General features: G+C 40.5%; 1 protein-coding gene across 7 annotated transcripts in view; it reads right to left on the reverse strand.

Moving 5' to 3' along the window:
• LOC129725903 (triple functional domain protein) overlaps window positions 1-16,312 on the reverse strand; it is a 171,342-nt gene that overhangs the window by 113,578 nt on the left and 41,452 nt on the right. For all 7 annotated transcript variants that reach the window (XM_055682317.1, XM_055682320.1, XM_055682318.1 and 4 more), the window contains 4 exons: window positions 7,457-8,122; window positions 5,915-7,210; window positions 3,853-5,752; window positions 2,842-3,170 (listed from right to left, as the gene is read on the reverse strand). In XM_055682317.1, the coding sequence (XP_055538292.1) occupies window positions 2,842-3,170; window positions 3,853-5,752; window positions 5,915-7,210; window positions 7,457-8,122 (4,191 nt within the window). The remainder of the gene's footprint in view (window positions 1-2,841; window positions 3,171-3,852; window positions 5,753-5,914; window positions 7,211-7,456; window positions 8,123-16,312) is intronic.

Below are 16,312 nucleotides of genomic sequence, written 5' to 3' on the forward strand. Positions count from 1 at the left end.
ATTTTGAACAATTTTTTGCACAATTTGTTGTCCGAAAAGCACATGCATTTTACGCACGGCGATTTGGCAACTTTTCGCATTAGCTACATGGGTCTTCCCCAGGGCTCATGTTTAAGCCCCCTTCTTTACAACTTTTATGTAAATGACATCGACGAATGCCTGGCAAATTCATGCACGATGAGACAACTTGCAGACGACAGTGTAATCTCTGTTACAGGAGCCAAAGCTGCCGATTTGCAAGGACCATTGCAAGATACCTTGGACAATTTGTCTGCTTGGGCTTTACAGCTAGGTATCGAATTCTCTCCGGAGAAGACTGAGATAGTAATTTTTTCTAGGAAGCATGAACCTGCTCAGCTTCAAACACAATTAATGGGTAAAACGATTTCTCAGGTTTTGGTACACAAATATCTTGGTGTCTGGTTCGACTCTAAAAGCACCTGGGGTTGTCACGTGAGGTATCTGATGAAAAAATGTCAACAAAGAGTGAATTTTCTTCGTACAATAACCGGACAATGGTGGGGAGCCCACCCAGGAGACCTTATAAGGCTTTACCAAACAACGATATTGTCTGTCATTGAGTACGGGTGTTTCTGCTTCCGCTCCGCAGCAAACACACATTTGATCAAACTGGAGCGAATACAATATCGTTGTTTGCGTATCGCCTTGGGTTGCATGCAATCGACCCATACGATGAGTTTGGAGATCTTAGCTGGAGTACTACCATTGAAAACCCGCTTCTGGAGCCTGTCTTCTCGTATTCTAATCAAATGTGAGGTCTTGAACCGTCCCGTGATTGAAAATTTTGAAAGGGTCATCGAACTTAATTCTCAAACCCGTTTTATGACATTGTATTTCAATCACATGTCCCAAAATATTAACCCTTCTTCGAATATTCCAAATCGTGTCGACTTATCAAATACTTCTGATTCTACTGTGTTTTTCGATACATCCATGATAGAAGAAACTCGTGGAATCCCGGATCATTTACGCGTGCAGCAGATCCCTAAAATTTTTTCCAATAAATATCGAAACATCAACTGCGACAATATGTACTACACTGACGGATCACTTCTTGATGGGTCCACTGGCTTCGGTATCTTCAATAACAATTTAACCGTCTCCCATAAGCTCGATAATCCTGCTTCTATTTACGTCGCAGAATTAGCTGCAATTCAGTACACCCTAGGGATTATCGAAAAAATGCCCACGGACCATTATTTCATCTTTACGGACAGTCTCAGTTCCATTGAGGCTCTCCGATCGATGAAAGATGTTAAGCACTCTCCGTATTTCCTGGGGAAAATACGGGAACATCTGAGTGCTTTATCCGAAAAATCTACTCAGATTACCTTAGCGTGGGTCCCTTCTCACTGCTCGATACCGGGTAATGAGAAAGCGGACTCTGGCTAAGGTGGGCGCAACAAACGGTGATATTTATGTAAGACCAATTGCCTTTAATGAATTTTTCGCATTTGTACGTCAGAATACGATCATCAGTTGGCAAAATGCTTGGACCAGAGGGGAATTGGGAAGGTGGTTACATTCCATAATCCCCAAGGTATCGACGAACCCGTGGTTCAAGGGGTTGGATGTAGGTCGGGATTTCATTTGCGTGATGTCCCGGCTTATGTCCAATCACTATAGATTTGACGCGCATCTCCGTCGTGTTGGGCTCGGGGAGAGTGGTATCTGTGCCTGTGGTGAAGGTTATCACGACATAGAGCACGTTGTTTGGTCATGCCCTGTACACCGTGACGCCAGGTCTAGATTAATAGCTTCCCTGCAGGCCGAAGGTAGGCAGCCGGCGGTTCCTGTTCGTGATGTCTTGGCGAGCCCTGACCTATCCTACATGTCCCTTATATACGTTTTCCTGAAATCCATCCACGCCCCAGTTTAGTCCTATCCCCTTCCGCCTACATCCAACCAAACGACAAGAACACGTTAAGACCCCGTATCCGGAAACAGCAATCAGACCCGCACGATACTCTCAAGGCCCGATGAAAACAACCCAATATGCCAGTCCATAATATCTTGGCCCAGCAGCGGAACAAATTTAATATGCTGCTTACCTATGGCAATGAAAACCATCAAACAGCAAACCTGTGCTTTTAATGCAAAATATTCTAGCTTTAAGTTAGATTTAGTTTCAGCTCGTAGTCGGCAGCGAGGATAAAAAATTTGCTTTTAGTTATTAAGATACTTTAGAAAGTAAGCTACCAGATATAATTGGCGCCGTTAAACATTGAATTGTATTTGTGCCGTGTCAAATAAACTATAGATGAAGAAAAAAAAACCCGCTATACACTAATCTGGAGCAAAATTATATGTTTGCAGTTTGTACCACTATGCAGTGGGACTGTAATGCGGGTACTTTCAATATGGGACAAAAACAACTTGGTATTTTTTCCATGTTTTTCCATACAAAAGTATCAATTTTAGTTTTTTTCCAGAAAATATGATAACAATTAAGTCGATTCCCGATGATAACTCAAAAGTGACCAAAATCAGTATGGGACAGTTATGCGAGTACCGGCAGCATAGCACTTTACAGTCTTCAGAAGAGCCGATACTGTCGAGATTTCGGATATTTTGTGCCGAAATTTCAGTTGGAAGAACCGAGATTTACGATATAATGTGACAGCTGTCATTATTTTTTTAACCGAGCACTCAGTGGTGCCGTTCTCGGCAATAAGTTACCGAGACCCGGCAAAAAGTTTTAAGTGTGCACTCTGTCGGGAAACCATGACATCAATCTGATTTTTTTGCTTACTGATCATGATTATGACCAATGGTATGTTTATCATGCTGCAAAAAAGGCTTAAATAAATAGCTACTAACCTTTTCACTGTCGGTGGTATTTCCCGAGCCAAAACTAGCCAAGGAGCTTCCGTCTTGATCGTTATCGTTCAGAGTATCGTCAATATCTTTCGAGAGACGCTGGCCTAACTGTTTACTGCCTACCTTTGCTGGAGACTTTAGCAGCGAGAACGAAGTACCAGAAAAATATGTTTCTTGTATTACTTCACGTAGTCGCTTAACCCACATCTGTTTCGTTTCAAGACTAGTTGCTTTCAATACGATTCGGTAATCGGATAACATGGGTGCGCGGCCGGTCCAAATGGCGAATTTACATTCGTCTCCTTCAATATGTTCGGTGACACCAAAATCTGCAAGAAATAGATATTGATTACATCCTATTTCACTACGAAGTACAAGTGCTGTTATGACATAATTTCATTTTAAAACATTCTTCATTTCCAAGCTGTGTTATGCATGTTCAGTGCTACATAGTTGATGAAAACCAGATTTGGATTTAACAGGTAAATTCCGAATAAATTGAATCTCGATGCAGCAAAATCACTACAAAAACATATTAAACCTTAGAGATTCGATCTAAGCCTGCCTTAATGCACCAGCTTTTGCTTCTTGTTGCATGTGAAAATGTGAAAACAGCTCTTTGTTGCCGTATGTCGTAAAGGTTCTCAATAAATCATTGCCTCAATAGAAATTGACTCAAAAAATATATTATATTTTCATATTTTCAAGTAGTAAATCGGATATGAAACCAAATAGAACTTTTATGCTGAAAAATTTCATTTTCCCTAAATGTTTTTCAGTTTTTCCTGATATTCTCTGATTTCCCTGATCGAAAATAGATTTCTTTGGCCTTCCCTGACTTTCCAGGATTTCGCAGCACTGTTAATTCGTATCGGCCTATAATAGTGATCACATGATTCGTTTCAAGTTTGTTACGATTGCATACAAGCATACACATATAATAATGGATTTCACAGTAATTGTTTTTTACGCGTAAGTCATGTGATATAGATATAAGAAAACTATACTCACCAGACGTTAACAACTTGCTCTTGTAAATGTATTTTACTGTTCCACTGGTATCTTTGACTTCTTTGGAGAACAGTATATACAACTCAAATAGGAAAACATGCCTCTCTCGTCCTTTCTTTATGAGAATTTGCTTGTTATCCCATACCAAAAACGAATCTTGCAGCACAACATCACCCAGATTATCAATCGGAATATCACACCCTTCCAGCAGCGACAGGTGCATTACGTCGTTGGCCTTCTTTGGTACGTTCAACATCACTTCAAGGCCATCTTTAATTTCACCCTGCCCTTCATCGCAACAAGATTGTAAATCCTTTAATAACAGTTGGTATTTCGTAATTCGCTGTACCGGTTTAATCAGAAAAGCAGGTAGCGAATGTTCGAGCTTGTGTTTCCGTTGAACTTCTTCGAAATATGTTCCACCGTACTGTACCATATAATCGTTAGATTGTGGTTTATTCTGGCAGTAAAAAACATACATATCAAATTTCGCTGCCCATGTAACGAAGCAATGGCCTACATCTTCTGGCATTGTTTCATATTTCTCCAGCTCTTTCAAGAAAATTTTCTCGTGGAACTGGTGAATGTCTACAATATTACTGAATAGAATATGCTCCTTGCCAACAAGGTTAGGAGGAACATTCACGCCACTTTTTAGCTCACTAACAAAAACATTAATGCATGTTTCCAGATCCTTCACGTATGTCCGTTCAGTTTGTAATAGTTCTGCCATAATAAATTCTTTTTTTCGAGCAGATTTCCGTTTTTCCTCATTCATCTCCTTAGGAACCCCAACTGATACGGCGCTAGCAGCTGCTGCATTAAGTTTAGTTTCTAGTGATGGATCTGAGTGACGGTATTCGAGTACTGAAGTATTGGCCGTGGTGGAAGAAGCAGACGATACACCGCTTGTCGATGCAGTAGACACGGACGTCATCGAAGAGGAAATGGACTTACAGTTAAGACTACTGTTGCTACTGTTATTACTACTACTAATACTATTATTGTCATCTTGTTGCTGAATACCAGGTAGGCCTAACGATTTCTCCAAATTAGTCCGATAAATTTCCATACGACTGCTAAAGTCTTTATAGCGATTATCAACCGTAGCTACCCATTGCTTTATTGAACTAGCATGCGCGTGACCTTTCTCCACCAGGGAGTCTGCCAATTGAATAAGCAGTTTGACGCGTTCGCGTGTTTCCTTAGCAGTTCCCTTAAACTCATTATGCTCCCGTAGGAGTACCTCTGTTTCTTCACGACTACTACAGAGCTTATTGTTTCTTGATGACAAATAGGCTTCACCAGTGTCATGGATCCATTCGATCGCTTGTTTGGCTGATCGTTCGAATAAAACAAATTGCTGACATTGATCCAGTCGCTTCTTTCGTTGAGTCCAATACTCTAAAACCTGCGTTTCTTGAGTTAACAGTTTATCTAAAATTGCCTTCACGCGTGATTCGCTATTAACAGTGCTCTTAATATGATAAAACTGCAGAGAACGAGCCGCATATTTTAGGAATGTTTCCGCTGTCCGCCGGGCCAATGTACATGCTTTAAGAAAAGCTTCTTTCTGCTCTTGATGTTTCGAGATTAACTGTACAATTTGCTGTCCCTTATCAGTGGAGCCTCCTCCTCCACACCAATCTTCTTCCCTGCGGTACTCTTTTTCTAAACTATCCAAAACACTACAGACTTGTTCTGCTGTTTTGAAAAAGTTTAACGAGGCCGTTACAAGCTTATGACGTTCCTCGGCACATGTGACTAGTTTTTGCCACTTTTTAGTGACTTCATCTGCAATATCTTTTATACTTTGCGGATCATAATGATTAGCATTCATAAGTGCATCAGCACGATACTTCACTTGTACTGCGGACGTATGAGTTCGTTCGATGGCGACCTGAAATTGAATTTATTCCAAATGTTTTTACATGAATTTATTTTAGCACAAGTTTATTATTTTGAGCGTGTAAATGAGGTGACACTTGATAACGTTTTAAACGCGTAGAACATTTTTTAAACAAGGAATTAAAATAACTTAGAAGTATTTTGATAAACTTACTTGGAACTGATCGTGTTGTTTCCTTAGTTGTTCTGCTTCTTGGTAGCTGTTTGGAATCGAAAAATTTGCCATCAACATGGCCTCACCATTGCGGATCCAAGAAATTACTTGGTTTGCATCGTTTTGGAAGTGACACAACTGCATTGACTGTTCCAACTTAATTCGTTTTGCCTCGGCTAGATCCTCAAGGTCTAGTTCTCGCTCATGCAGAAATTCTAGCAAATACTGAACCCTAGTCTGAGCTGTTGTATGCGGATCAGCCATTAATAATACTCCGGAAGATTCGAACAGTTGCATCAATTCTTGTCCAGTATTTATCATTTGGTAGGTAGTGGTTTGCATTTGACTAACTGATTCATTATGAAGCCTTAAAACTTGTTCTGTTTTTTGGAAATCGCACGACACATCGGTGTGCTGCAATTCTTCTGCCCACATCTCTAACTGAGAACAAACTTCCAATGCATCTCGTTCGAACATTCTTAGTCGGAGATACATATCAATTTTCATTTTTCGTGTCTGCCAAAGATTTTCCAAATCCAAACGATTTTTTTGAATACGATCCAAAGCATTTTGAACGGCAGTTAATGACCCGGCAGAATCGTCCTCCTCAATAGCACCCAGTTCTTGCAGAAGAGCTTCCCCTTGAGCAATAGCTTGTATGCAGGTTTTAAGGGTATTCTCTTCCTGCTCCTTACATTGTTCGAGCATTCGTTCTGTTCCGTCCAAGTGTTCATTCGCTAATTCCATGGACTCTTCGTTAGACACTTCCGCATGTAACTGTTCTAACCATGCAGAAATTTTCTTTTCATTCGTATAAAACAATACCGCCAAATCTAATCGCCTCCGTCTTTGTTCAACACGTTCCGCAAACGAAGCCACGTTAGTTTCTAGCTCTCTTACAACCGAGTATATTTCCTGGGGAGCTACTTCACCAGAACGTGCCAGTTCTTTTGCAGCTGCAAGCAATTTTTCTGCATTTCGATATGTGTTTTGAGCCACATTCTCAAAATGCTCATGGCTAGTCTGGTAAATACGAGCCTTTTGTAAACTTTTACCAATGCCTCGATTTTTTCGAAGAAATACGTCGCCATGATTTTGTAACCAATCAAGTACTTGTTTTACATCCTCTTGAAACAATCGAAGAGCTAGTTTCTGATGAAGCCTGAGTTTACCAGCGTGCCATTTAATTTCTAGTTGCTGGTGATGTCCAAGAATTTGATGGATAACAGTCAGTACGTGAGATGCACCTCTGCTGTAGTCAGCAGCCGGGTTACCTCCGTTGAATTGAGTATTATCCTAGAAAATAGGTAAATAGTTTTTATTTATTTCAAGTATCATTTCCAATCATGTTTAAATTTACGCATTGATTCAAGAAAAATCTTGGCAATATATTATTAATACTGAACTTGTAGATTGTTGAAAGAAGCCTAAATAAAATTCCAATTGTGAGTATGTTATATCTATGCATTATAATTATTTCACCATACTAAGAAAATATATTGCACAAAATAAAATAAATAAGAGTAGTTTTAAAATTCTTACATTTCTTCGTGTGTTAACTGCAGGCGGTTGATTGCAGACTTGCACAAGATGATCAAGTTGATACAAGAGTTTTTTGCTAGTTGAATGAACCTCTGTGTACGCTTGACACATTGCTTCATACAATGACTGATGGGTTCGAATCGCTGTTTCCAGACTTTCAACGCTAGTTGGAGTTGGAATAGTTGCTTCACACGCTGCTGCCCAACTACTAACGCTTTCGGTGTACTGTTCAGCCTTGTGATGAAACACTACCGAAAGCGATAACACTGCTGTCCGTTCGTCCAGCATGGTCATAAAGTCTTTGCATGTTTTGTCCAACCTGGTCGCTAATGTACGAATATGTTGCGCTGCGTAGTGATTACTCTCGATGAGTTTTCCAGCAACAACCAATATCCTGCTAGTGTTATCTGGAACGTTTCGCGAAGGCATTACAAAGCGTTCCTGGTGATCCTCTTGCACTTTGTTTGCTTGCTTGTGATTATGTCCAATCTCGATGTATGTTTGTTGAAATACATCCCGATTATGTAGAAACCAATTGAACATGCGTTCGCAGTCCTGTTCGAATAATCGCAACTGAAAGCATTGATCCAATGTAGTCTTCCGATGTTGCCACATATTCAAAAGCTGTTGCTGAGCGTTCCGGGCAGTTTCTAATTGTTGTAAAACCTATTACCGAAAGATAAAAGAGAAGAAATAATGAGATACAATCATAAGAATGCGAGGACGATGTAAAAGTCATTGACAAATGAAAATGCAAAAATTATATGCAATATTGTCTACAGTAGAATGACAACGCTTTTGAGCCAACAAATGGTAGAAGTAGTCAGCCTATACACCAGAGAGGCGCCAAGACACTCACCGTTGAGGCAACTGTCAACATCAAAACGGGTGAGCTGCTTAATTTTGCAGTGCCGTTATTCGTTTTGGTGTGACAGGCGCTATAACGGTGAGTTCTATGTCGCCTCTGATTGTATAACAATTCCTCGAAAACCATTCCCCAGAAAATAAAACGCCGAAGCTTTTTCCTCAGAAAACAAAATCCCAGAATGTACCAATCACCAGAAAACTGCTACCCAGAAAGTACTTATCCCCAGAAAGTTATTATCCGGAATGAACCAATGCCCAGAAAACTATTTCCCAGAAAATACCGTTTTCCAGAAAACTGTTATCCTGAAACGAAGAAATACGCATTCTTATTTTTTCAACATGCAAAATCTGTTAAAACTGAGTTTTTGTATATCTGAAATGTATACACACTTAATTTATCTCGGCAAACTTCCCAACAGCTGATTGAGCTCGGCGAAATTTTTAACGAATGTCAGCAATATATTTCGACGAACATTCAGCAAATATATCGATTTACCTTAAGGGGTTATATACCTTTTGGTCGAGAAAAATGAGGGAAGTTTAAATTTATTTTCAAGTGCATAGCACCATTTTCATTGCATCACAGGGGTATTTTTCTGAAAGTACAGTTTATCAATAACAAGAAATTACGTTTGGTTTTGAGATATACCAATTATTACTGGAGTAATGGCCGTTTCCCCGAAACGCTATTTTTTGCAGAGGCTTGCGGTGATCTTGATAGAGACTCAGCGGATCAACCGAAATCAAAAAACTCATATTATTTCATTAGTTTAGAAGTGTGCCGGGTCCTTGAACGATCGCTTCTATGAGTATTTTGTTTTCAGTGCAAACGGGAACGTTTTTCCCAAAAAATGCGCGTTTTGAGCGCAAAAAATTGCATTAAAATTTTTTTGCGGTAAAATGTAACTGTATGTTTCAAAAAGCGATCGTTCAAGGACCGGCGAATTTTATAATGAAAATTAAAAAAAAAAAGATGAAGGAAATCGGTTTAGTAGTTTTCCCGCAATCAGGATCACGGCAAAGTCATTTTCCGGAAAAAAAACTATTCCGAGATAGAAAGATTCAAGTTTAGCTTATGCGGCCGTAGCGAGGCGCGTTGCAAATCGCTCTTACTTTTTACCTATTGCTCATATCTTTATGAAAATTTGTGTAAATATTCTCAAGATGTTGTATTTAAAGATAATGTAATAAAATTTTTTTCGGTTTTTTGAAAACGATAAAAGGTATACAACCCCTTAAACCAGCATGTATTGACATTTTGTTTGCCAAGATTCTTGAAAAATTCTGCCGAAAACTTGTAGAAGATTTCGCTGAATTTATCAGCTGTTGAATTCTTGGCAATAAAATCTAAGTGTGTATAAAATATGTGCTTAATCATAGAAAACTGAAAATCGAGCTGAAAGCCTGAAAAGTTTTGTGTTTTGCGATTCTATCATTTGAATCAACTTATTGTCAACTAATACATTTGTTCTTTCATGGAGTAAATAAGTAAGCGCTTGACACCAGGCCCTAGTCATAAAATCAGAGAACTTTCAGTAATCGTTTTTGGCTGAAGGAACATCACAAGTCGACCACAAAACCACAGTAGCGAATTGATTTCTGAGGCTCCTTGACCAGAAATCTAAAATACCCCTTCTTATCTTAGTTCGGTTAATCTAGTTTACATTGGGAACAGCCCCCCTGCTGAAATTATCTCTGTATAGGTTCGTTCGTTTTCCTGGGTTGATGCAACATCCACTAGTATATATTAAACGAGCGAAAGGGAACCCGGTTACAATTCCGGAGCTTGTTGAGTATACGTTTGCATTGGCGTGCACACCGGAAACTGTAGCGCCTTTGTAATCATGGCAACATGAATCCTTTCCTCCGAGAAGCCAACAAGAGATATCGGAAGAGTTTTCTTTTCTGTTTAACAGTTATACTAGCCATGGAAGTCTTTCATAGAGAGATATGGTTGGACAGGCTGGTAGAGCATGATATTAAAATGCTGTGTCGATATTCTCTTCTTAAACCTTGAAAATCAAAGACTGGGGCACGCAAACTCTCAACAGCTTGTACCGAATCCGCAGCAGGTCTCCAAGGTTTAGAGTCTTTAGTCGATAGATCAATGTAGGTAAGGGAAGTCGGCAATTTAGATCCGTAACTTCGGGATAAGGATTGGCTCTGAAGACTGGGATGACTCAGGCTACGAGGCTGCCGGGTCGCGGGTCTGCGCGTGCTCCCAGTTCATGCGGGTGTTGCGCCGTGGACTTGCCGGCGCTTCTGCCTCAACGCACTCCGGGGCGTACGGCCGTGTGGTGGAGTGGGCCGCCCGTTCATCCGCTCGCGCGGGCGTGCGGTGTGCTCGCTCGCCCGTCGTGCCAGAGTTCATACGCTTTCCGGCTTGGGCTGCAGTCATCGATAAACAGTCAATTCAGAACTGGCGCGGCTGAGGGAATCCGACTATCTAATTAAAACAAAGTGGCGGAATACCAATCGTTAATAGTGTTGTTTTGCAAAAACCTAAAGCTTGATATGTTGAAGCAAGGTTTCGCTACCGTTTTTAAATTAGCCTATGTCTCTGAAAAGGTACGGGTCTACTACGAAAGGCTGAAACTCAAACTGAAACTCGAAAGGCTGAAATCACGAAAGGCTAAAAACTACAAAAGGCTGAAAAACACGAAAGGCTGAATCACAAAAGGCTGAAAATTCAAAAAGCTTCTTATTTTCGATTTCAACGTTTGTGTGAATTATTTGTATTGACTATCAGACTGTCGCCAACGTCGGTATATTTTCATGCGATGTTTACCTATGAAATAGCCCAATTTCTGCATGTAAATATAAGTTTATATTAAAAACTATATATAATGCAACACACTCGTGGCCTTTGGCCAACTCGATTGTCCGGGGTGAATGCTGTCCTTACTCGCTACCGCTCGTTCGGACGTAAGCTAGGGGATCACCCCTATGTTTGGAATAGACCTAGGAAATCCAACAGATCAGTTATTTAAGTGCACGTGGCCGCCGCTTCCGACGGCGGGTCGGCGGCCAACTCGGGCTGCGGGAGCAGTGCCGGCCTTGGTGGCCGTCACAGTCCCTTGCCCTCGATTATGCGGCAGAGCCGCATCAGGTATAATACCTATGGATACGAGAATACGAATACCTATGGGTATGGTATACGAAGTGGTAGATTGTCTAGGGGTGGTGAGGTTTGGAGACTAGGCCGTCGATTAAACGCAGAACCACATTGGTATGGTTTTCAATCAGTATGTTCAATGAAAAAAACTTGTTATTTTACACTTTTGTGGCAGGTTTTCACTTCTTCCTTAATCTATTCCATTGCCATTAATTCTTTATTTGCCTCAAAAGCATGTTACTAGAACAGATTATTTTTGGTTTATCAAGGTGCGACCAAAAAAATTATACTTTGTCACCTTAGGAAAATTATGAATTCAATAGAGTCCAAAATTTTCAATTCTGATTCAAATTACAAAACTTTCAGCCTTGCATGATTCAGCCTTTCGCACATTCAGCCTTTTGTGAAGTCAGCATTTTGTGCATCCAGCATTTCGTTTATGATACATACTTTTCAGCCTTTCGAGTTTCAGCCTTTTGAGTTTCAGCTTTCCGTTACTAACCCAAGGGTACTTACCCCACCGTTCCCCTCGATAAATCCGGAACAAATGTCCCCTACTGTCCCGAAAACTATGATAAATTTGTGATCTTTTGAAAAGGTTCGATCAGTTTTCATGTTTTCGGCTCTGGAAGGGTCAGGTACGCAAGTGTTAATTGAAAATGTAAAATAATTTAGAATGTTAACAATATAAGAACTGAATACTAATATTTTTTTTCTGGTAACGGTGATGCTGGAGAATAGTTTTCTGGGCATTGGTGCATTCTGGGAAACGGTTTCTGGTAACTAGTACTTTCAGGGGTTTAGAACTCTGGTAACTAGTATATTCGGGGATTTGGTATTCTGGAGAATGGTTCATTCTGGGGAAAATCCTTCGATACTTTATTTTCTGGGGAATGGTTTTCTAGGAAAAGTCGGACAACCGTCGCCTCTCACCTGTACGCCATACTGCTGACTAGGTAGAAGTACCGTAACTCAGATCAGAGATGAAATGCCTCGTAATGTTTTATCGTACCGTCTGCCGGGGTGAGATTAAGCCACGGGGGTGAGATTGAGCCAAAACGGGAAATGTTTGTATGTTAAATTACTTGAGATTTCTAGAACCTAATACCTCAAATTCAATACTTTATGATTCATGACATATTTATTCACAACTTCGAATGGAATATAGATAATATCAGTGAACTGTTTCACTTAAAGAATGTGTCAGAGTACAGGGTGAAAAACGTGCGTAAATAACGTTATCCCAAAATGTCTCAGGCAAACCAACCCGATCAAGAAATCACATCAACTCACTGCTCAGTTGGTACGTTAGGATGTCGTCTTGAATGTGTTGAGGAAACATTATGCATTGAATCTGTGTTGGCTCAGAAAATAATGTTTTTCTAAACTGCACACTTTTCGAGCCCTTTTGGGGTGAGATTGTGCCAAGTTATAATGAACGGTACAGTGTGCGGAATTCATATTCACGACAAAATTATATCAGTATACACCATAACATTTGCATTTTTTATATAGGGTATGTTATCTAGCTATGGTATTATTTGAAATAATGACTAAAAGCTTGAGAACAGTAAGCTAACAACTGTTAGATGGAAATTTACAATGACTAATATTACTTATGGAATGTAACAAAATTTTGTACACCTATTCTATATAAACTGATGACTTTTTCAGCGAGGAAGAAGGGTTGTGGGTACGTTTCAAGCGGTTTTGAGATCTCCAATGGAATACACAATGGTCAATGACACATAATAATTTAAACGAAAAGTCTTCTCAGGCCCTATGTCCTAACGTATTTCCTTTCTAAGCTACCTGGAGACGCCACTATGTGTATAGAATACTGTCTATAAGCCACGTTCTCATAACTGGTTACTCCAGATATCGATTTTATCCAGTCATACATTTTTCTATAATTCATATGAAACGTAGTTTCTGGTCGACCCCCTTCAGCCCCTTAATAGTTCACGTTGTTTATGGTCGTCCCTATACTTACTGTTTTATCATGTTATTCATGTGAATTATTTGTAGATACGCTACTGTTCATTTAACAAGTATTAAATTCAACTTTTTGTTTTTGGCCATAGAAGGGGTGAGATAAGGCCAAAGTTCATTAAATTTTAGCAAAATTATAGTACATTGTGACTTAACCATATTTGCGGCAGTCGTTAACTAAACATTTAAGTGTGGATTGGCGTGATTTTGATCAAACTCATTGCCTGAATGTGTGCATTACAAGCTAAGGAACAAAAACGTATCCTTTTTTGGCATAATCTCACCCCGGCAGACGGTATACCAATTACTGGTAATTGTTATGCAGGTATTTCTTATCGTTTGACTTTCTCAGTTTTTTTTTAATAAGCATACGACAATCTAGTCAAATTACCCGCGTTTCGGCCAAATCAAAAGGTGACCTTTTTTCCTAAATTTCTTTTGAAAAGGCCACTGAAAACAGCCAAAACGGCCGGCAATTCGACGAGATTGTCGTGTCCTTTTTTTCAAGACTGAGTATCCAATAACCAATAGCTTGCCAAAAACGCAAGAAAATAGAAAGGTTTCTCTCGGGCAACCTAGTTCGGAAGCGAAAGATGTTTGAGGAACCAGACATCTAAAGCGCGGTTTGTGCAACCGCCTCTAAGATTCTAAGATTGTCCTGAAGCTACAACGTGTGTGGCGGGTCGACCACTAGCATTCCAGAGCCAGAAGTAGCTAACTGCCAGTCTCCAGGTGGTTGGACGTTGGTATAAGAGTGAAGAGGCTGCATCAAGCATAAAAGACCACTCCCCGACGTAATACTTAACCGTCGTTCTGGGAAAATAAGGGTTGGATACTAAAGAGGTTTGAGTGGGTTCGAAGCGGGCCAAGTAGATGCTTCGGCAGAGTTCAATAGTCCCAACACCACTCCCCATAAATTCAACCTCACTCCCTGAGTTCCCTTCTCCGGTGCCTGCGAGCAGATTTTCACGCAACCTTGGAAAAAAGGCGTTTTTATTCAAAAATATTATCTTGCGAGAAACACTGGAGTTTCACTGTGATTGTGTGGTAACTGTAATGTTAGTAATTCTCTATAATCCCAACTAGTCTGAGTTCAACTCCAGCCGATATCCGTGAGTTTTTTTTTTTTTTTGAGAAAATTTTTTTATTGTATGTCCTACTAGTACCGAAACGTTTTTTTTTTTGTGATTCGTTCGTGATTAAGGTAATACCTGGAGATCTCTGAGTTTCTAAGAGTGTCAGAAAATATGTCGACGGAAAATTTACTAGAATAAAAAAGTATGAGGGGTGCCTAAGTGCACAAACGCAGGTTTGTCGTGGGACTACGAATGGTATAATAAATTTAGCTGGTGGTCAGCAGAAAGACACGCACACATAATACGAAGCATTTTACCTATTCGGTTGATGTAAAATCCACTTCCCCGCATACCTACAGTAACAGTTGAAGTATTTGTATGTACAAGGCCAAAAGAATAATAAAATCCGAGCTTAAAGTAATTCAGAACGCAATGAACTCAACCCATTCAAACACCACAAGAAAGTCACCCATAATCCGTTCAAATAGCCAACTGCAGTACGCAGTTAGAATATCGATTCACTGTGGATACGCCAAATATGCACTCGTCGGTAACGGATTCGCCAAATATGCGCATGGCGGTAAAGAGAGTTTGCCAAACAGTTTTGGGAAATCGGCAGTACGGCAATTGTCAGAGATAGAGGAGCTGTCAAAAGTATAATTTAAATGCAGAGCAGACAAAAGTTCTTTCGCATTGTAGTGCCGGAACGTCGAGGTTGGTTGAAAAGCTGCAGCGCATCGTGTGCCAGAAAATTACGGAAGAAACAGCGGCAAACGCAAAGGATAATCTTTGCCCGTCAAACTATTCGAGAAGCGAACAAAAGGCCCTCAGAGGAGAACCGATTGGTTGCAGGGTTTTTGTTCCTGGTTACGGTTTTGTCGGCATCCTGCGCTGTCGGTCTTAGGCACGATAATCTTCGCGAATGGTTCCTCCGGAATTAAACACGAACCAGCACCAAACCAAGGTCGATCCGTAGGCACACCAAAATCTTCCACATACTTGCCAAAGGGTAGGCAACTTGGAGCTGTCTTTTGCCGTAGTATCGTCACAGTTGCTTCGCAGAGGGAATTAGCAATTGGCGGCCGGTTACTCGTTGCGCTTGGCCATTGGAGATCGACTCCCAGCAGCAGTTTTTATTATTATTCAATTTACGTCGTCATCCGTTCAGAATCCCGTTCAGGACCGAGCAACCTAGAGCAAGCGAAGAGTCGCGCGAGCAAGTCCAACCGGTGGAGCGTTGGACCGGTGAGGAGCGCAAAAGCCCGTCGAGAAGGATAGGTGGCAGCAAGCTCGAAGACGGAGAACAAAAATGAGAAGGGTGAGGGAGTGAATGTGAAATGAGTAGCTGTAGAATTTTAAGCTCAAGAAAGTGGGGAAATGAATAAAACAAGGTATGTTACCAGATTTCTTGATTCTTTCTTTTGAAGTTTTGTGAAAGCCATGACTCTTGATTGGCAAGCAAGAGATCAATAATTATCACACTACTGTTATTACTTGAGAAATGGATTCGTTGAATGCTCCAGAAAAAACCGTCCGCTATGCCGGCATATGAACGAAAAAATAATTCAATTCGATGGTATGCGCTTTTATAAGCGACCAATATTTGCCACCACCCGCTTTCTGCTGCTCCAGTAAGAACCGTCCGCTTTGTCGGTCAATGAACGCATGAGAAATTCAATTCGATGGTGTGCGCTTCCATAATCAACCGATATTTGCCACCGCCCGCTTTCTGCTGCTTAAGGAAGAACCGTCCGCTTTGCCGGCCAATGAACGAATAAGAAATTCAATTCGATGGTGTGCGATTTT

This window comes from Wyeomyia smithii, chromosome 2 (genome assembly GCF_029784165.1).
Source record: "Wyeomyia smithii strain HCP4-BCI-WySm-NY-G18 chromosome 2, ASM2978416v1, whole genome shotgun sequence".
Lineage (NCBI taxonomy): Eukaryota > Metazoa > Arthropoda > Insecta > Diptera > Culicidae > Wyeomyia > Wyeomyia smithii.